Genomic DNA, 23,293 nt, shown 5'->3' on the forward strand with positions numbered 1-23,293 from the left:
AGTGTTGTTCTGCTGAGAACACTGAACAGATTACAACAGTTTACATTGTTGTACTTCACATACAGATTGCCAATTGTCTTGCAGCATGAGTGCTACGGGCCTAATAAATGCAGTTAAAAAGAAAAACCCAAATGAAATCATCAAGGATCATGATCTCCTTATTGTTCTAAAGGTCAGATTCAGTTCATTATGAAGGCTAGGTGGTGTAGTGTAAACATCACGCGTTAGATATTATAGGAATGATTTCAGACAGAACAAAGGGTGGCTTAATTCAAACAGTAAGACGTTGAGCACAAATATGAAGTCTTTCTGCAAGTGACTGATCACCCACATGTGACAGGACGATCCAAGCACCTTTGATACATGGGATATAAATGGATTGATTAATATGGAGGATGGAGAGGGAGCTTTGTTATCAGTGTGGAGGCCCTTCTTAGGTCACCCATCTATCATGGTTCCTCAGGCCATGTTGGTTTGCTTTGGTAATGAGTGAGCTGACATTTACACAGAGCTCACTAACAGTCTGACCCGCTGATTACAGCCGAATCCTCACGCTAGCGACTATTGATGATTAAAAAAAAAGAAAAAGAAAAGAAAAAAGGCCAGAATATAGGATGGAACAAAAACGTGACTTATCTACCCCCTTTTTTTTTGTATGCGTATAACATTAAGGGGATGGTGATAATTAATTGTATATTCTGGAGTAAATATAAATAAATGTACGATTCAGCACAATGCTGTGCGCAGTATGGTGTTTAGTTTAGGTTAAAGAGTGATTTATGAGAAAAGTGAGGGTGTTGTCCACTTTGCTCTGCCTGCTCATAATATAAGATGAAAGTTAGCAGCATGGAGCTCCAGCACTGGTGGAAGGATTTTGGACATGTGTGCATTGTAGCATCAAATAGATTGTGCTTCCTCGCATGTATTCAGTTAATGTGCATCAAGCATCCTGATGCAGATGAATGTACAGCCATGGGAAACTGATGACATGGTCCCCTCCTTTACACGGTGTGTACAACAGGTATACACAAGGGCTCTTGCGTATATTTTATTGTACTCCAGTGTCTCTTTTCCAAAGCTCTTTTTGCTCCAGCCATAGGCAACAGCTGTTGAATAGCAGTGCTTAGATTGGTGGGGATACTCTGGATACCTTTTTTATTGTCTGTGGAATAGGAGATGGCTGCTCAAATAGTGATGTGCCTACACACACATGCACACACAGCATCAGCCCCAGGTTGGGCCATTTTGCCATTTTTTTTGTCAGCCGTTTACGCAGCATGGAAAAATATTTGTGTAGCAGGTGTATGAGCTAGAATATTGAAATATTAAGAGTTATTTCAAGTCAAGTTTCTGACTCCATATATAACAAGCTCCTTCATATATCATGCATTTGAAGATGTTCAGCAAAGCAAATCTATGATTATTTTCACAAACTGTACCTCTGTGAGTTCTGTAACCTTGCTAGTGAGTCCATCATCTCCATTTTAAAATGTACATCCTCAATGTAGGTTACGTTCCCAGTCTCATTGCTCTAGATAAATTTATTTTTATCTCAGATGAGTAATATTACAGCACACGTGCGCATATTCTCCTCGGCACATATGAGTAAGAAAAAATGTCAGCCCAAGTGTGACAGGTGGTCCAGGTTTGTGTAGCTGGGCCCCCAGGGTCCTGCCGAAGCTCAGGTTGTGAATGTGAGGGGCTGGTCCCAGTTCAGGATGACACAGGTGGTGTGAAACCTGGCTCTCTCCTATCACCTGAAATATTCACATTCTTCTGGCAAGCAAGCTTTGATCTCTCCTTGCAATCAGCAAGGGAGCTGTGGAGGGAAAAGGAAACCGTGTAAACAACAGGAAAAAAGGAGCACACCTGAGAACACACTGATATTTCTTAAGAGAGAATAAACAATGGCAGTTTATCAGTGTTATCCATCGCTCAGGGTTTCTTTTTTTCTTTTCATTTTTTTTAAATCCCCCTCGTCGATGGCCGTGTAAAAACTGGGCCAACATCAACATCGCAGTTGCACCTTTGCAGAGGTAAGCTCTTGATTTGGTGCTGTTTGTTATGGATTGTCATGTCAGTGGCCCCAATTTATAAACTTCTCCGTGCGCTGGTTATATTTACGCTGTAATAAATTTTGTGAAGACGTTTATTAATTTTTTTTTTGTTTTTAGCTATGTGCGGTTGGACTCATTGTGGCAAACTGAAATACTGTTCTTGGCCGTTTTGTGAAATTTTGTGCCTTATCCTCACCTAATGTGGGTTTAGACTGTTGTTTTAACTTTAGCCAAGAAATCAGCAATCAATAACCAGGCAAGAATGAAACGTGATTAGAAGGGCTAAGTGTAAATCCAGAAGGTGAAAGTAGCACTGGATTTTGATAGCCATGACATTCATATGAAATGTTTGACAGTAATTTATGATGAGTTCAAATCAAACAGAGGTTTACCATAAAATAAAAATGACAAGGTTTAATATAAGTGCTATACCAGCTAGGAAGTAGTGAGTAGACACATTGAGCCATTTACATTTTTGCACGATATCTCCAGGATTTGTAGATTAGGACTTGTTGATTAAACTACTGTATCTGTAAACTGCAGTTTGAGTCTGAAAATAACTGTACAGTAAAATTTGTTTGATTTCGCTTGCACTTGATGCATATGGGCCATGTGAAGATCCCATAGGATGTGAGTCCCAAAAAGCCCTCCCCAAAAAATGAATGATGCCAGTAAAGCTGCCTATTGTGTGGAAAAAGGTTTTTAAATGAACCTGGCAGATTTTAGAAGACAAATGTAGTGAGTCAAGAAGAGAACACTGTAAAAGATATGGCATATGAAAAAGAAAACTTTAAACGCCCTACAGAGAAAGGCTCTAGCTTCTTTACTAACAAGGAGGCTCTAAAAGGGAAAAATGTCTTGGTCATATGAAGCCAGGCAGTATGGGCAGAGAAAAAACTTCATTATCTAAATTAAGGAATGTTTTTTTTTTTTCTTTTTTTTTTCTTTAGGTAATCATAGTGGCATTGGTAGTAAGGCCTGGAGAGCAGATTAACTTTTGTCTATTGATAGAACTGACCGCAGTATCAGGATGAATTTGGAAGTGTAAAGAAGCATCTTAACTGCTTGGATCCAACAAATGCTTCAAAACTTAAATGCCTTTAGTGCCAAAATGGTGTTGACTGGCCAAGTCTGTCAACCAACCACAACACAAGACTGTTTATTTCAAATAGCAAACAACATCTGAACAGGGCAGTGTTCACTATACAAACTGCACAAAGTGGATCATCACCAGACATGTCCTGCAACATTATTATGCATTATTAGTACTGTACTGGTTTTAGCTCTGCTCCATTTGCAACATGATGTCCATCCACAGAGTTTTAAAGGATTTCCTGGATGTAAGCAGTTATGAATTACATCACATCACTTCCAAGTTCATTCTTTTGCTGCTGTTGATGACCATAGTCTTAATACTCCACACACTTTCCTTATCCGATTTGAGCAGGAGAGCATTTAAGGTATTAAGGAAGATTTCCTGTTCTGTGGGTTTCCTTCTAAATTTTGTTAAACACCATGTAGTGTAAAAAGGAATTTCAAGAAACTGGTAATATTTACAATTTATTTGTTACTAATAAGTGCTATAAATAACTAATACAATATGTTTTACCAAAGTAACCAGTTGTTAATGCTGTCTTTTAAAAAAAAAAAATATTTATATGTACGTGCAGCTACAGTAAACCATTTTACCAACTGATCTTCTAAATTTAACGCCAGATATTTTTACTTTTCCTATTTAGGTTTTAAAGGTTTCTCAATTAGTAACTCAACTGTCACCTATACAACATGTTCCCTGTTTTTATACATGTATTTTGTATTGATTAAATTGACTGTAACAGTTTCATTCTTATATGAGTAAAAAAAGAAGTCTGACTACAGTGAGATATTGCGTTTTACCCATCTTGGTTTTCCTGGTAAATTTGCTTGTGGTTCTCATCCGCGGCAGGAGAAAAGGGTGTTTTTTCCATCTGTTTCTAAAACACTCCTTAATGAAACCATAAGAAACGGAGGACTACATGTTTTAGATGGGGTGTTGATGGATTGCAGTATACGAGGCGCTAAAACTCCTAAAAGAAGTGCAGCATGATGGCTAATGCGCGACAACGCTAGTCACACCTCTGCCGATGATTGTAACGCTCATGTGCTGCTCCTTCTCTTTAAGATCCTCTGTGCTGTCTGTGAAGAGCTGCTTGACTGACTGGGGATTAATTATTCGGGATCATTTCCCAGGCTTTGCCGGCAGCTTTAGAAAGGGTGTCAAAATGAGATTTTCAGAGACAGTACCTGCTAAATCTACACACCATAGCACTATTAGCGTATTATGTGCACCCTTCAGTGCGTTTTGTTTAACAGGTAATTGTGCGTTTGCGAGAACTGTCTAATTCTTTGCTGTGTACCACCCACTCTTTTCTTTATTGCAGTAGAGTTATAAATGTAAAGAGTATTTTTAAATGTACTTTTGCTCACCATTGTTTTTGCTTAAAAATTTTTTTTTTAGTTTTTCTCTGCAGTGCTGAAGATATAAAGCAGATAACTCTGGGGTACACTGATATTTAACGCCTTAGTTTACAACAGTGTTCTACAATATACAATAATGATGTTTATATGGTCAAACTCTGGGACTTCTTGCCTGTTTTGTTGCACAAAGATATTTCCGTGACCATTTGCGAACCTATCCTCCCAAAATGGTGTGTGTGTTTTGTAGGCAGTGCTAAGAGGCCAGGATGGGGGTGGGGCGATGCCCGTAATAACATCGATTAACATGCGGGCCAGACTAGTCTGTGACGATCGGGTTTTGTATTGATTGTGTTGCTTTGATTTATTGATTGATATTTTTCTTGAATGTTGTATCTGTGGAGCTAATCTCAAATGGCCTAAAACAGTCTTACCATACACACAAATAGCAGGAATAAGAAATGTATAAAAAGCAAGTACGATTATTTTTATCACTTTTAAGTCTCTCTGCTCTATTTCGTCCTTTATTTTAGTTGTTACTAATTGTTTCTTTGTTCGGGTTCATTAATATATGAAATTTAAATATTATAGAGCTACACTTTCTGCCTAGATTCAGTAAAATCCTGCAAAACACAGGACAGCGCTTCACTGTACAGATGGATAATGACCCAAAATGTACCACAAAACCAACCCAAGGCAAAGAAATGTTATGGTCTTAAATGGTCGAGTCAGTCAACTGACTTCAACCCAATAGAGCATGCTTTTCACTCACTGAAAACTAAAGGCACTAAGTTACATGACCAAGCACCAACTCAGAGTGGCTACATGAAAGGCCCAGAAAATTTTCATTGAATTGTGACTTCCGGTGGTCATTAACTGCAAAGTTTTTGCAACTAATTATCGAAACTAATCCTGATGTTTGTTAGTTTGTCCAATTACTTTTGAGCCTGTGAAATATAGGGACTTTGTTTAAAAAAATAATAATGAAGAAGATATTCTTTAATAGTAAAAGCAATGTTTTTGTTAAACCATGTGAATTAAAAGTGAAAGTGTACACATCATGGATTATCTTGATTTTTGTTTTTCATTTTAAATCCATTGTGGTGGCAGAAATAATGAAACTGCGTTGCTGTCCAAGTACTTAAAGACCTGACTTTGCATGGATGCAGACGACCCTGGTTGTGTGAATTTGTATTCTGTGTGTGTGTGTGTGTGTGTGTGTGTGTGTGTGTGTGTGAATCAGGGGTTTGGAGGCAGTGCAGTCACTAGGCAGAACAGAGTGGATCTATAAATTGATGGAATTCAAAGCCTCCAGCATCGATTACCATTATAACAAACAGCAGAGCCCCGAATGTCTGATTATTTTTAGACAAAGATTCTGTTCTCTCAGCAGTAATTCTGCTGATGCTGTCACACTTTCAGACATCTGCCTATGATTGCAATTAGATGGGATACCAAAATAATACCTCCATCTACATTTTTCCTTTTTTGTTTCTGCCACCCACTCCTTCCCCCCATCTCCATTTATTTGTGCTGGTGTGACTGCCCCTGTTCACGGGGTAGAACTAGATCTGCTTTTCTAGATGTCAACATCCCCAGTTCTGTGCTGTCATCAGCTTTTAATGCTGCATATTTAGTGGCCATCAATATTAAAGATTATCAGGCACTATAGTATACCTGAAGGTTATTTTAACTCAGCATGATTTATTTTCCATATTGAATGTATTATTTGAACCCGCATGCTATCAAAGATAAATCAGAAATCGGACATGACTTCTATTTGTGTTTCTTCAAGGGCATAAATCCTTTTCACTGCTAGCGTTATCTTGTGGTATCTGTTCAGTGTTGTGCATCACTCGACATCTCAACCCCAGTGGTGTTTTTTCCATTCGTCTCCTCATTTGCATATTTGGAGCGGTTGCTTTGCGAAGGTGTTCTGTCATGCTAGAGTGTAAATACGTCTTCCAGTCAGTTCCCAATATTACGCCGTCTGTCAGACAGGATGACACACGCTGGCCTCAGTGGATTGTGCTAGCCTTCACCTCTCAAGTGGCTCCTCCTTCCCCCATGGTGCTGTGCAGGGGGAGATTCATCAATTACCACCGGATGTTTGACTGGCACAGGCTTAATGACAGGGCCTTGCTATTGACCTGCCTGCTTGCCTGTCATGTAGTGAAAATGCAGCTCCTGATTGCCTTTTTACAAACCTTGAAAAACATTTAAGTTGTCTGCTTTTTCATGGCTTCATTTCAGGACATTGAAGCTAACATATTGTCTGCGTTTGGTGTGACTCTATAGAGGTGTGGGTAGATCTTTAGAGAAGTAAATGTTGCATTTACATTGGAGTGAGAAGGTTTCTGTGCCGAAACAAATCCAATGAAATCAAATGATTGCTGCAAACATGATTGAAGAACTGAAATTGCTTGAAGATATTTGGACTGTGAGCAGTCATTGATTAGCATTCATGAGTATTTCAACCCATCAGGGAAGAGGGCGTTTTAGGCTGGGACTGTGCGTGCGCGTATGTGCGTGTGCGTCTGTGTGTCTCTATGTGCATGCGTGTCTGTGTGCATGCGTGTCTGTGTGCATGCGTGTCTGTGTGCATGCGTGTCTGTGTGCATGATTTGTCTTACTGGGAAAAGTTTACATGCAAAAACATCGCACAATGTGTACCGGCAGCAAAAGGCTCCAGTAAATGAAACGCAGTAGTTAAATGTAACACCAAGTGTAAGAGCATTTAAACACAGGTGGACCTGACGCATACAACAAAGTACAAAAAAAACATTCGCTTCTTCTGCAGGGGTCTTTTTGGTGTGTTTACTGTATACTGGGAACATATGACAAACTATTTTTTGTGACATCAAATTAACAAATTAGTTAACAGCATATGGAGTGACATGTTTTGTGAAAGCGTTGTAATTCATAACAGGAACAACTTTGTGAACATTCCGCAACATGAATTGCACTGGCAACTGATTATTACATTTGTTGTTGGCAAATTTCTATGGTGTATGATAAAAATATAAAAACACTGTAAAATATACAGTGGAACCTCGGCATTAGAATATAATTCAGGCAAAATTTTGCATTGCAAAACCCGATAGGAAATAATGCCAATGCAGATAATCCGTTTCAGTCACCCAAAATATTACCAATTTCCAACACTATAATCATTTAAATAAAAGACATGGAAATGAAGTAAAATATGAAATAAATAGACATTAAACCTCACTTAACCTTAATTTATGAATTCTCTTGGCACCGGCTGCTTTACAAACAGAACTGAATGTGGCTCCCTTTATTTCTTGCTAGCATCCTTGCTAACATTCTTGAGACACATAGTGCTGTCTCTTCACAAAATTTTGCACAAAATGCAAAAAAAAAAAAAAACTCAAAAATACGTAAACTCGCTTCGCTTGGCATTTCACTGACACAAACAAGTTTTGAAAGGCTCCCTGACGTACACCCGACTTCTAGCATTAAGTTCAGCTCATTTTTGTATGCTCGTGTGCTAAAATTGTTTCATATGCTGTGGTAATACAGTATATTTGAGATGATTATTTGCCCATTACAGCACATCCCTGCATATTTTGGTCTTCATTTAGTTTGATCGCCTCTTCCTTTGGATCCTTTCCAAAAAACTTCATGTAAAAACTGTTATTACGGAATTTAGTCAAATCTTGTATGTGGTGTGACCATCAGTGTTTTTTCATCAATTATTTTAAATTGTATGCATCACATATTTATGACCAAGCTGTCAATAGTATTCATTCATTCAATAATTTTCTTTATTACGTTTGGAGGCTCATTTTCCTTGTTTTTAAACTAATGGATCATATAGCATTATGGCAGTAATGAGTATGTGAACGTGCATGCATGGTGCCCTGCGATAGACTAGTGTTCTATTCACAGTGTATTTGTTTTAGCTCCATCACAACCTGACCAAGATAATACGGTTACTGGATATGAATCAGTTATTTATTATTAATTATTATGTGCCCCCCTTGCCTTTTAGACCTTTAGAATAAATAAAGTAACGCAAGTCTAATTCATTGACAAAACTAAAAAACAAATTTCAAATGTTGTCCAAAATTGGCCCTCTTTAATGTTAATAACAAAACCTAATTTAATGAAGTGTGACATGAATTGGATTTTTTTTTTTGTCCTTAAGCACATTATTTCAAATCCAGAGCTATTATCCATTTTTGTCCTCAGGATTTTTCTCCCCTTAGATAATTTTCTAAATTGCTTTTAAGTAAGACTGCAGATTAATTAAAACCTAGTGAATTTTAATTTTCCATGTCATGTATGATTTTGATACAGTAATTGAAATGCTTCCCTTTTTCTTTTTAGTCATTTCTTTTCTGATTTTTCTACAGTGGTCGAGCAAAAAGACCTTTGACAGTATGAAGAGAGAGAGAGAGAGAGAGAGAGAGCACAAAGTGGTCTGCTGGCTTGCACAGAGCAGATGGAGAAATTGGATGATTGATCATGGCTGCTTGATTTGGAGGATGCCATGAGGGATTGTCTCCATAAACTTCAATTAGATGATCAGAGTTGGAGTTCGGACAGTGTAGAGGGAAAGGGATTGTTGTTTAATTATTATTGTATGTAATCTACTGTGCATACATTATGCTTGAATATATGTTTGGATGGCACTGTATGATTCCGATTGTATCGACGTGAGATCAATATGTGATGTAGCTACGCCCCCCTACCCCACCCCCATCTCACTCACTCACTCTCTCTCTCTCTCTCTCTCACTCTCTCTCTCTCTCTCTCCCTTTCTCTGTTATAGTCCCATGGCTGTTGCAGAGATATTGATTACTTCTGATACTGATTATCTAAAAGGCCTTCTGCAACTGTAGGCATTGGATTTATTTTGGTTTAATTATTTATGGGCCTGGGTCTTATGGTAAGCAGTTGCTTTCTATCAGATCATGAAGGATTACACTGTTAATATTCAGCAGTGTATATTTATTTATGTACGCACTAAGCTGTGTTTATAACTGTTGGCAGTGCTCTCTAACGTGCACCCCCCTCCCCCTGTTTATTTCTCTGTCTCTATAGAGGGAGCTAAATTCAGTGGCGGCACAACTGGCTGGGCGACAGGAAGAGAGCGAGCACTCCCAAAAGCACGTGCTGGAGCTGAGCCGTGAGTTCAAGAAAAATGTCCCTGAGGTGAGTTAGAAAGCCGTCTCTTTTGTATCGTATTGCCTTTTTCAGAATTTTACTTTTTTTAAAATCCTTAATTGTTTTAATGTTACATCATAAATGCCAAATTCCTCACGCTTTTTCACTACCAGTGGTAATCATTGGTCCAAGTGTATGGAGCCTCTGTATCCTTTGTGAGATGGCAAAGGGCACCATACTGTACATACCACTTCTAAAAAAAAAAATACACATACTAGATACACTTCTCAGAACAGTCAAAGCACAACTTTTTAAATAAAACCAGGCAGTCATCTAAAAAGATAACACTTCCCATTTCTGTTTCACTTTTTCAGTCTTTGGCCTCTCTCCTCTGATTCCCCATTTTCTCCTTCTAATTTTAATCCTTATTGAAGTCACTGATTCTTCTCAGGTAAAGGTGAGGAGGCAAAAAAGGCATGTCATGCACCTCTCATTATATAAGCACTGACATTTTACATTTTTCCTCGTTAACAGACCTTTTTTCCCCTGACTGTGCTTAAAGACGTTTAAAGCTTCAACATTAACCTCCATCAAATTCTCCAGGCTTGAAACAGCAAAGCCTAATTTGCACACCACTTGACACAAATGTCATCAGTGACAATCAGGATTTACAGGATTGGCATACTTTCGAGTGTAAGTCTTGTATCGTACTGATTTTTTTTTTTTCCTTTAATGGAGATGAACACATTCTTTAGCAATATGTAACCTTTTATATTTACTTTTGAATCAGTTGCAAACTTATCCACGGAAACTTGAAAAAAACATGTATAGAAATTTCTTATAAATAAAATACATTTTAAAGCAGTGTCAGGCGAAGCATTTACTTTAGGTTGGTCCAAAAAATCCAGCATAATGTTATGTTGCAGCACAAAACAGTTTTGGAGTAAGTTTTTCACATCAGAGTCTTTCAATATTTCCAAATTGACTATAGTACCAAAATTCAATACTTTCGAAGGTCATAGCGCAATGGATCTTTTGTAACTGAAATCAATCACTATTTATAGAAAATCTTTCGCAAAAGTGATCAGTTGGTCTGATATTGTAGGTTATTGATTTTGCGTCTCCACATGTATCTGCTATCTTTCAGATATTGCTCAAGCCAGGTTTCAGGATGATAAATCACATGTCTTTGTAGTCAAAAAGATTGTAAAAGATTTTTAAAAATATTCATAAATATATTGAAGCATGTTGGTACATTTCAGAACCTACACAAATGTAAAAACATTTTTCAGACTACCGTTGCTTTGGGTTGCAAAAATCAGTTTACTTAACCAGATATGAAAAAAGCATACATTTCTCAATGTCGGGAAAACTCCAAGCTTTTATCCTTTCAAACTCGTACACATTGATAATCAATTGTACAAAATTTAGTTACACATTCACAACATCTTTCCCCCAGGGCACTATTTTTTCTAAATATTTGTGGAATGCATTTTTGCATTTTTCCTTGCTTGTCTTTTTAATCCTTTGATTGATCCATTTTGGTACATGTGTGTAGCAAGCAATCAAAGACTAGTGCATATTTCACTGAATATCACTTTAAAGGCTCAATATAAAATACTTTTTGTGCAATGTTATTTTTAGATCATATTTCTAATTCTTTTACCAAATTGTATTAACAATTTTTTATTTTATTTTATTTTTTTAGGAAGTGCGGGAGATGGTTGCTCCTGTCCTCAAGAGTTTCCAAGCCCAGGTCAGTCAGTCTCATACGCACGTTACCACACTGCAGTTTAGTACAATGACATAACACTGTGGCTCCACTCAGAACTATACAGAACAATCGGTGTACAAATCTGAATAGAACGTTGCTCTAAAATCACTCCCATGGTGTTAAACAAATGATCCTCAGTGTTCATTTGATCCCACTCAAAATAAACTCTGTAGGAGTGAATTCAATACTGTAGGTTAAACAGCAGTTTTCTTTCCTTTTTTTAATAGCAATGATGATGAGAATTAGCAGCATTTGCTATTTAGCAAACCTCTTGCCGGGAGCATAACGTCATCCGCATTTCACTTTCTTATTGACTGGTATCATTTTACCGGCAGACTTGAGCAACATCTCCTCTCCATTAACATGCTGAAGTATCAGGGCCTTTGTCTGCCTGCAAATATCTCTCTCTCACTTAGACGCCCCCCCCCCTTCTCTGGCTTCCTCTCTTGCTATCTCTCTATCTTCCTTTTATGTGATGGTATGCTCTGTGCCGCTCGTCTGACATGCTCCCTGTTGAGAGAGTCATCTGATCTCTGCCGAAAAGCCACTGCTCCAACCATTACATGAAGATCATAAATCATATTTGCGAGCCCGCTCCATGCTCCACAAAGCACAGGCGTATTGAAACGATACTGCAAATATGTTTCCAGCCCTCTCACTTCACTCATAAGACGTGATTCAGTACTACGCCAGACGGAGATGAAGCTAAATTTAGCAGTGGTGTGTAGGGCAGGTATGGGATAGCGATTCACAGCTGGCTTTGAAAACCTTTGGTCATAACAAGAGCACCTAAAAAGTGTCTGCAGTCTGTTTGTGGCAAAACAATATTTTGACAATGGATGAGAACCAGGTTCCTAAAAACACCTTTTCTTTACCATGCCATTATTTTTTAACCAAAATGAACCTAAAAAAAAAAAAAACTAAACAGACAAAAACATGGCCGGTACTGAGCCAATAGCTGTGTTGATTTACCTTTAGCAGCAATAACTTGAAGTAATCAATTCCTCTATGACCATAATTCTTTTACATTGTTGTGGAACAATTTTGGATGATTCTTATTTCCAACATTGCTTCAGTTAATTGAGGTTTTTGGGAATTCACATATGCACAGCTCTCGTAAGGTCCCACCTTATGCTCTCAACATTTCAATTGGCTGCCTAAAAAAGGGTTTTATAACCCCGTCCAGATTGATTTGTGCCAACAGTTACTGCAACAGTTATTCGTCTGAGGCCGTCTTTGCTTAATATTGTTATGATCGGATAATTTTTATTATGTATTTACACAAAAACGCATATCATTAAATGAGGAGCTACTAACTTTGAACATGTCTATTTTTTCATTTAGGTTTGTATCAATTAAAACCAATAAGGCTTGAAACTGTGCCTCTGTTTCTGTGTGGTTAATGAGAGCATGCAGAGATGCAGTGCTCCTCCTTCTTGCAGGTGGTTTGTATGTGCAAACAGTGAATGTGCTTGTGTGTCTGCGTGAATATACATGGCTCGTCTGCTTACTGATACCTAGCGCTGCACTTTCACCATGTCCCTGGCGATCCCTGGACCCTTGCTGTGCCACTTTTTTAAAGAGAAAGTACACTCCTTTTGAAGTGTTTGCAACACGACAGGTTCTTCTTTCCCTTTTCTGTTTCATTTCACCATGTCCCTCCCCTCCTTCTATGCACTGCTTCGCCTACTAATTATCATTAACCAGCCAGCTGATTAGGAACACGCTGCTGACCTAGATTCCTGAAGTGTTCACTCGCACCAAGGTTTAATCCCAGAGCTGGTGGATGTCATTGGTCGCTTCAGTTCCTTTTTCCCCTCCTTCCTCTACTTTTGCCTTATTCTTTCTTTATTCCTTCTCCTTTTTGGGTGGAAGCAAGCTAACGAGGTCCCATCAGAGCCTGAGAGAGGTGTTAATTTGGCCTGTGAAGTGGAAAGGAGATTAAGGACAGTGAGGAGCCGAGTTTACGTCTTAAAATACATCTCTGTCCTTATTAATCCCATGGTCCCGGGAGACCGGCAGAGCTTTTTGGTTTTATAATGAAGAGTGTTTTCTAATAAAGGTAATTTTAATAAATTTTTACAAGGAAGAAGCGAGGTAGTGTGAGGCGTACCTCCTGGCTTTTCAGGCTGAATTTTTCATCATTAGAACTTTGTACACTTGCTACTTTTGATGGCAGTTTTTTTTCCCCTAACTTTGAGAGCAGTGAGCAAATTGCACCCAGCACTCACCTTTCAGAATAGCACAGAGTTTGCGAAGTACATGTTGCCAAGAGGAGGCCCGGAGAAGTGTGTGAGGTGCCTTTGTGTCGCCGGTTTGAAATGTCAGGCCCAAATTAACCAGTCAGCTAATTTTTCTCACTGTCTTTCTCTCTGTCTCTCTTCCTCTCTCCCTCGTTGTCTGTTGGTGTTCAGAAAGAGAAAACATCAGTGCAGGGCCCTAATTATGGAAACTTGCTTTACAAAGATAATCCAAGGAGTAATTTAGCGTGCACAATGAGAGTTGTGGCGCAGCGCAGATGGAGATTCTGATAAATAGTTCGTAACGTGTAATTAGCGGCTCTGTTCGGTTTCGTGCCATTAACCCCTGCAGCCCAGAAATCATCATCTCCGCTCATTATCAGGCAGAGAGGTACAAAATCCAGCTGTCTTCGCATGCAGACTCAGCCCTGCCATTTATCTCGTCCAGCCAAACCTGCCTGCTTACGGCGATTCTGCATAAAACACCTGTTTTCTAGGTCACAAAGGCCCTAGCTTTTTTTTTTTTTTACTTTAAGGTGTAACTATCTTTTAAAACTGCTTTCTATGGTGAATATTTAATATATGGCTAAAGATATTTTTTGCACATCAACACATTCATTAAACAAACACATCAGTAAAATGAAGCCTTTTAACTTCGGTTTACTGAGGAAACAAATATTAGCATTAAAACAAAATAAGGGACAAACAGAAACAATTAAAGGAACATGCACAAAAACATGTAGAACAAAAAGTCATTTTAAAATATCTATAATCATATATTAATGACAAACATTTAATTTTCACGTTCAATAAACAAACACACTTTGATTATTCTTGATACAAAGTGAATTTGAGGAGGACGTTGGTCGTTTAGACTAAAGACTAGTGTGGAAATTTTGTGGTGTACATAACACTGCTAGCACTGATCAGTGTCGTCTGTTCAGACCTTGCTCTAGGTGAAGTCTCTCTGTCTTTGATCATTCCATGACAAGAGCGGGCCGCTTCCTCCTGCCTTCTTTTGATTAATTCCTGAAGGAAATGATAATTCATCTTGGATGTATAAATATGTTATGAATCGAGGAATAAATCAGAGAGTAAAGGGATGGCAATTAATTATGGTTGTGCTATGTGTGAGAAGTAGAGGGAAAAAAAGAGCGCATTGTCACCAACCTCCTTAGTTTTTATGAAGGGAGGTGTAATTATATATCTGTTCGAGCAACTGCTTTTGGCTAGGCCGATTTGTACGGGCTCATGGTTCCGGCAGTCGTAAAGCTCAGGCTAATTTTCCTAAAGGCTGTGGAGCAGTGTTATAGCTCAGTGCCTGTTAGAGACAGGAACACTTTTCATTCACTCACCTTTAACACGCCTATTTGGGAATTGAACCATGGCGCGCCTTATATGAGGTGGATGAGCTGCTGGATGAGTCCTAAAGAAGAACAGTGTGAGTAGTTTCTCAAAGAAGTGTATAAGGTATGGTGTTTTATATAACTAACTGGCGGAACTTGCAGATGTAGTACTGAATTATGGGATTAACGATCATCTATTAATGGGCCAAAATAATGGTGAACGGCAGCAAAATAAACAAATACAAAAAATGTCTTATACAATCATTTTTATAAATGCATATTGAACTATAAATGCTTTCAGAATTAATAAGAATCTTTCTAAAGTAATGTCGTACAGCAGTGGTGGGCATAACAACTTACATACATTATCACTGTATTGTATAGGATAATTGTACAGTCCATAAATATTTGGACAGCGACCCAGTTTTTGTATTTTTCCCTCTGTAAAGCACTACAATGGATTTGAAATGAAGCACTTAGAATCCAATCGAAATGTAGACTTCCAGCTTTAATTCAAGGACTTGTATTACAATAACTGTTTCGAAATCAAAGCCATTTTTTAAAAGCCTGCCATTTTCACCCTCTGAAAAAGTAAGTAAACAAGCAAACATAATTAAAAATATAAGCATTATTTTTAATACTTGGATGCAAAATCTTTGTGGCCAATGACCACATAATGTCTGGGACCCACGGACATCACCACATTGACCCACATGCTGAAATGCTTTTTCAGGCCTATACTGCTCTTTCTGCTTGTTTGTGGGTCTTTCTGTCTTCAGTTTTATGTTCAGTAAGTAAAATGCATTCTCAATTGGGTTAAGGTCAAGTGACTGACTCAATGTTATCAGAACTAAAGAAAGTCTTTGGTTGCTTACATTCAAACAGTTGAATTTCTATCACCTCCACAACTTTTACCTCCTTAATCTGTCATTAAATAATCAGGAAACAGGCCACAACTGGCCAAGAAACTACTTCAATCAGAGTCCAAGTACTTTTGAGCCTGTGAAAAAGAAGTGACTGTTTAAACAAACAACAGAAATTCTTAAATAAGAATGAAATTCTACATTTCAATCAGATCTTGATTTGTGCGAAATTACAAAAATTGTCATTGTCCAAGTACTTATTGGCCTGACTGTCTACAGTCAATATTGTACATTATTTTTAAAATGACATCTAAAAAGACAAGTCATGCAAACTGAAAAATAGCAAAACAAATCACTCACTTACTCAGCGTCTAAAGCGATTTATTCTGTATTCAGAGTGGCGAGGGGCCTGGAGCCTTTCCCAGGAGACTTATGAGGGTATGAGGCAGAGTACACCCAGGACAGGGTGCCAATCCATCGCAGGGCACACATACACACACGCACTCGTTCATACACTACAGGCATTTGGAAATGCCAATTATCCTAACTTGCATATCTTTGGACTGTGGGAATAAACCCTGAGCACCCGGAGGAAACCCACCAAGCACGGGGAGAACATTCAAACTGCATGCACACAGAGATGGGAATTGAACCTGGCCGGGAATCGAGCCCAGACCCTGGAGGTGCAAGGCGTCAGTGCTAACCACTACACCACTATGTCGCCTTCAAAAACAATTCATTAAGCAAAACAGGAAACCCTATTGAGCCACCATGTTTGACTAGTAGCTGAATGTGTTACTTGGGTAAGGCTTGACCGATTTGCATGAGTGTAATCATTGTTGTTATGTATGGTTGTTCTGGTGACCAAGTTTTGGAAATAAGATTTGTACTATTTTTTATCCCAGATCTGAACAAGTAACATTGTTCAACTTTGTAGTTTTGTTTAGCCAAGGAGCAGTATTTGAAAAACTGTGAGAGGAAAAAAATGTGATCTGCAATTCTCATTACCAATATACAGTATGTCTCACCACTACCAGCATTGTGTACCTCCTCTTTATTGCTTCCAATTTAGATTTTTTTCAGAAGTGTAGAAACCTTTTAATCAGACACCTCCTATAGGTGTGGTATGACATGTATATCTTATCCCACCTTTTTTCTCTGCCAGTCATAGTGTGAATGTTAATGTGGTGCTCGCTCTCTGTCCCTGATACATTAGAATTAGCATTAGTACATGGCCACAAGCAGGTGGCCCATTATCTATTCCTGTCAAAGTGGTGAGTGCTACCCACTGAGCTGATATAAAAAGGTGGGACTCTCCTCTCTGGCGTTATCACGTGTTCTGCATGTGTAAACGCAGTGATGTTTCCTCTTCTGCAGGGAAAACTTTACTTGGTGAGAGAAAGACATGATTTCTTACTGTCTGTGAACCCAATCTCAGCCCTCTTTACATACACACTCACACTTTTCTTCTTCTCTCTTGCTTGTCCTCTCATTTAGCCTTCCCTTGTGGAAAAGGGTTCACACATGTACTTTTTGAGGCCAGGAGCTACAGTGCAGTGCCATCTGTTATATTGCTTTTAATAAAACCCCCATCCAGAGTTATGGTACGGGCTGAAGCAGCGAATATTAGCAAAGCCAGCGCATGCACTGTAATACATGTGCACAAATCACATGTATTTCATCTAATCACCCTGTTTACTGCTAGTATTATTAATATATACGTACTCTGTTTCTAATCTGTACTAAAGAGTTTCTGAACTAGTTAGTCAATGATAGTTGTGACAGTGAGGTGATATATGAAGTACAGTAGCCTTTACAGTACATATCTCAAATGCAGTCCGCTAAACATATGGCTCAGATATGTTGTGTTAGTGTGAGGAAGATGTAATGGACTGAAATGCTCCATAGCTCAAATGTAGGTTTCTGTTTTAAAATCTGCATTTCTTTCCACTTGGCCCACCAACACATTTTAGCTGTCTGATGTGTAACGTAGACACCCTTATTTCATAATGACTTATTAATTAAGGACCTTAGTTAAGACTTATTAGTTAAGGACCTTGCTCAAGGGCCCTAGAGTGGCAACTTGGTGGTGCCAGGGTATGTACCGATCAGTAGTCCAATGCCTAAACCACTGAGCTGCCCCTGCCACCTTCATACAACAACTACTGTACAAAGCCGAATTAGGGAAGGATGTGTATTACATGCTTCCTCCAAAACACACAAAGTCAGCTAACCACATCTTTTTTGAACTGCTTGTCATCCTGTATCACAGGGCAGCAGAACACACTGTGGTATTTTCCCCCTTCTTTATGCATGATCTATACAAATACAAGGCACATGCAAACATAAACCGCGAGAGGTTTTACAATAACAAAATACCTTGTTGGCCGCTTGTCATGAAAAGAGGTGCTTAAATTCCTCTTGTCTTAGTTTTAATAGCAGAGCCTCATGGGAGACACCTGCTCAACTGTAGAGAGTTCTTCCTGATTTTTCTCGCTAACTCTCAAGAACTTTCTCACGAAATACACTATAGTACGTCATGTCTTAACAATTCCAATTAACTATAGCACACTGTAATACAGCGTTTTCTCTATTTAGAAAGTGTAAACTTGAAGTTTATATTTTTGAAATTCAGTAACCAATTATAAACCAATTATTTACATCAACAGCTTTAATACATAAATAATATAAAGTATTCAACAGCATTAACACCGGATTTAATAATCTACTTTAAAATTAACTACTAACAATATATAATAATAATATTAATAATATAATAATAATACTTACTCAATGCAAACAAACACATGCACCAAAACCACAAGAGAAAAATTAAAAAAGCTAAACTAAACATTTTTACTGGGAAATAACATCACTAAAGTGGTATAATTAAATTTTAACACAGATTAATTTAAGAATTTTTATACACTCGTTATGTGTATAGAAGCCACCAGGCAACAGAGCCTCTCTATCTTTTATTCAAACCTCACCACCGTGGGCAAGACCAAAGAGCTGTCAAAGGACGTCAGGGACAAGACTGTAGACCTGCAAGGCTGAAGTAGGCTACAAGACAATCAGCAAGAAGCTTGGTGAGAAGAAGAGAATTGTTAGAGATAACTCAAGGCAGTTGGGATCACAGTCACCAAACAATCCGCTGGTAACACAATACGCCACCATGAATTGAAATCTCTTAGCGCTGCAAGGTCCCTCTCCCCAGGAAGGTTTGTCCTTTTAGGCCCGTCTAAAGTTTGCCAGTGTTCCAATCTAAAATACCAATCTAAATGGTTTGGAGAAGGATTGGGAAAAAGTGATGTGATCAGATGAGACCAAAATTGAGCTCTTTGGCATCAAATCGACTTGCCGTGTTTGGAGGAAGAAAAATGCGATGTCCCCGAAAACACCATCCCTACAGTCAAGCATGGAGGTGGAAACATCATTCTTTGGAGCTGATTCTCTGCTAAAGGTACATGCTGACTGTGCTACATTGAGGGGCCAATGGGTCATGTATTGTAAAATATTGGATAAGAACCTCCTGAAGATGCGTTTGTCTTTCAGCATGACAGTGACCCAAAACATACCACGAAGGCAACAAAGGAGTGCCTTAAGAAAAAGCACATTTAAGGTCATGAAGTGGCCTCTAGACCTTAATCCTATAGAAAATTTATGAATGGAGCTAAAACTTTAAGTTGCCAAGTGACAGGCAAAAAACCTTTAGGATTTTAGAGAAGAACCGTAAAGATCAGTCAACCAAAATCTCTCCTGAGATTAATTTTAAAGGATACAGCCCTGGTGCCCTGGAAACCAACTACAGGAAACATCTTACCTCTGTGCTTGCCAGCAACGGTTTCTTTCCCAAATACTAAGGCATGTTTAGCTTAGGGATTAAATACTTATTTTACTCATTGAAATGCAAATTAATTAATAATCTTTGTATTGTATGTGCTTCTTCTGAATGTATGGTTGATATTCTTTCTCTATCCTTTAAAATAAACCTATGATAAAAATTAAACCATTTTGTTTGCAAGTGGGCAAACTTACAAAATCTGCAGGGGGTCCAAAGTTCTGTTCCCACTGTATAAATAATATATAAGAATACCAAAGTAATCCTTAAAGATAATCCTGTATGTGCGGCCATTATTTTTAGACAGGTGGAATTGATGTATGTCGGAGCATTTTGCTTGCATTGTTGACGAAAGGTTTAATTTTTAGCATCCTGACAGTCCTGAGCTTGAGAGTCACCGTGCCTGAGTGACACCACTGCTGTGCAAATGTTACGCTTGTTTGTGCACACAGCTTATGCAAAGCACATGGGACGCACACGCGCGTACGCACACATGCACACACACCCACCCACACACACATACACAAACACACATGCATACACATATGCAATCCAACAGGATAGACAGTGAGCTTACAAATTATGCACAATTACACAAACTTGTTAACACTGGACAATTGTAAAATGAAAGTTCTTTGACTAGGACCTCCAATCATATAGTATGTTTAAAGGTCTCTCCTTGTCTCAAAATGGAAGAATGGGCCACTAAATGGGTTCGTGTAGAAATGAATGAATGAATGACATCATAGCGCCAATGTACACTGAGACTGTGTGCAGTACACAGATTATTGGCACACATGAATTAACTCATTTTACAGAACAGATGCTGACTATATGGAGGGGCGCAAACAAATACCCTTGCTCTTGCCATTTGGAGGAATTGCCTTTGCTTATGTTTGCTTAAAGGGGCGAAACAGATGACCTGAAACTTGGCCAAAATTCTCTCAATCTGAACGAAGGACAGAACCAACCATGGCTTTTAGTGGGAGGATGTGGGACATGGAGGAGGACCAACAGCCACTGCCGCTTCTGGCTTGTGTGCAGCTACTGGCAAGAGTGAAGTCAAATTAGCCAATAAAAATGTGCGAAATGTGTGGCAGTGTGCTGGCCGAAGATACGCCAAGAGAAATAAAGTCCACCACTTGACTGGGAATAAGAAAAGGCATGTAGGCATGAAACCCACTATGTGTTTCTCTAAAAAGCAGAATCAGGCTAGCACTAGGTATGTAAAAGAGTGCTCATAATTTTTATAATTTTAAAGAATATGGTAATAGTAAGCACCCAAATTGGATATGATTGAGATTATGAGATCTTGAGGTGTGGGACTACACAACAATGCAACACTTAAAATGTCTATGGCTTAGACAATGTGGATTAGTTTAGTAAACAAGTGTTCATTATAATATCATCATGGTTTATTATAAAAAACAAACAAACAAACATACAATCAGCAAGTTTGCATGAACACTATAAGTAGTGATGTGTTAACGGTTAATTGACCTGACCTGATCAGTTTTCTTCACCATTTCCAGTGCTGATGTAAAGTCCCACTGATTTCATTTAACATCATGTTGGCATGTGAAATGTAATTTCATTAGATTCTAAACACACTAATTACATATTGCAACTTTCTGAAGCAGCCTTTCCTAAAGGTACCTGAAATTTTAATTTAGACATCAAAAGAGACTCGACTTTAAAGTAAATCTATTGTTTTTCATTTAGACTTGCAATTTTCTCCTCTCTCACAAAAGCAGTGCTGACGTACTTATGATTGATCTCGTAATTAAAATATGCAGAGAGGCAAAATATTAACAGCTTCTTTTTGTTTTAGAAAACAGTCTACACTTTTTTTCCTCTGCAGATAATTAAATTTTGCACATTGATGTTCTTTACACAGCATTCATCGGACTCATTATTTTTCCATTTTCATCTTTCTGCTGAGAGATCAATAGATTGATAAAATGATGGAGCTAATCTTAAATAATGCACAAGGAGAAAAGTTACACTTACTTTGCTGCTGGCAAAGTGTTTGAACTTTCATTCTCCTTTCAAATTACAAGCAATCCTTCATTTTAGCAGATCTGACCATACCTGCTGAAACAGCCCTTAATCTTCATCATGTCAGCTGCACCTGGAAGGGAAAGGGTTAACCTATTCACATCATTTCCTTTCCCTCTTCTTGGAAAAATATAGAATGCCACACATTACAGATCGATGGATGTCAAGACTAATACCCTAAACTAAAAAAGAACTGGAAATTCAAAGACTGAGAACATAAAGTAGGCCAATTAGTACCTTGGGAACAGTTTGTGGGTAGAGATAGCAACACAAAATGTCATTTGCGTGAGCGTTCAGGCCGATTGTTTATAATATGACCTGACAGTTTTGGGCTCTTCAATATTGGATTAAGCACAATACTAATTAAAATGAGGCTGTGAGGGAGAGGTGCAGTGGGTGAGAAGAAGGGAACATCTTTTCAGGATGAAACAGGAACCAAGATTCCCCTGCATTACTGTATTTCTTTGAGACATGGATGAGCATTTCAGAAATAAATGGTCTTCCTAAGGGATGTAACAAATGCTATTTTGTTGTGGATGCCTTCTACTGTTTCCCTTATGGGATCTCGTGATGCTCATTTAATGTGGTCTCAGTATTCAGCAGGTTAAGCTCTCCTCAGTGCTAGGTACAGTCAGCCTGATTTATACTTTAATGTTTGAGCTATGCAGTGTTCACTGATTTAGCTGTTAACCTATGTGTTTTCAATCATTAGGTTCAACATAAATGACCTACTGTACATTCAAGGATATATATCCCCAGCTTTCATCTTTTGTCTCTGGATTTTCAGGAACGAACAATATCTTTATGTCGAAACATTGTCCAAATAAAGTGCTTGGGCATAATTGCTTTCCTGCGATTCCTTTTTAATTGGGTATCAGAGGTTAAATGTGTGACGTTCCACAGAGGGTGAATGTTTGCTGGCTTCATCAGGGCTACACTAGGTGTGGTCACAGCATTCACGAATATCTAAATGAAATTACATTTGTCCACACATTGCGGCATGGTGTGTGTATTTGAAGGCATTTGTGGTCTAAACACCTGCCTTGGCAAAGTGTTTGTGTGTGCGTCTTTACAGCTGAGGCGTGAGATGTGAAGTATGACTGAAGGTGCACAGAGAGTCAGCAGTGTAGCTGTTTTATTACATTTCATACTGAGAAAAAATTTTGCCAGCAGTTTGAAGGGTAGGCCCTATTCCCCACTGAAGTGTCTAGGGAATATCAGCAGAAGCATGTGTACTTACACGTATCTCCTATTTTGACTTTCCTTGCCTCACCAAATCCAGTTCAGGATTGCAAAACATGAAAACGCTCTTTGTGTATTTGTTAGACAAACACCTGCATCTCATGTCACTGTTATCAGTATTCTGCAACCAACACAAATTCACTTTCCTTGTCTCTTTCATTTTTGCTGTCACAGGCTTCATGCCTTGCATCAGCCCATGTTGTCCTGTGGGCCAGGTTCATTCATAAGAATATCATAAATTATTCATTGTTGTACTTAAGGGAACTAGTAGGGCCAGTTACCGTA

General features: G+C 38.5%; 1 protein-coding gene across 3 annotated transcripts in view; it reads left to right on the top strand.

Annotated features, from left to right (window-relative positions):
• Positions 1 to 23,293, top strand: part of cux2b (cut-like homeobox 2b) — a 118,925-nt gene that overhangs the window by 35,111 nt on the left and 60,521 nt on the right. For 2 of the 3 annotated variants that reach the window (XM_053504873.1, XM_053504874.1), the window contains exons 2-3: positions 9,582 to 9,692; positions 11,353 to 11,400. In XM_053504873.1, the coding sequence (XP_053360848.1) occupies positions 9,582 to 9,692; positions 11,353 to 11,400 (159 nt within the window). Of the gene's footprint in view, positions 1 to 9,581; positions 9,693 to 10,258; positions 10,338 to 11,352; positions 11,401 to 23,293 lie in introns of those variants that run through there. The other variant, XM_053504875.1, reaches the window with a different exon arrangement.

This window comes from Clarias gariepinus, chromosome 9 (genome assembly GCF_024256425.1).
Source record: "Clarias gariepinus isolate MV-2021 ecotype Netherlands chromosome 9, CGAR_prim_01v2, whole genome shotgun sequence".
Taxonomy (NCBI): Eukaryota; Metazoa; Chordata; class Actinopteri; order Siluriformes; family Clariidae; genus Clarias; species Clarias gariepinus.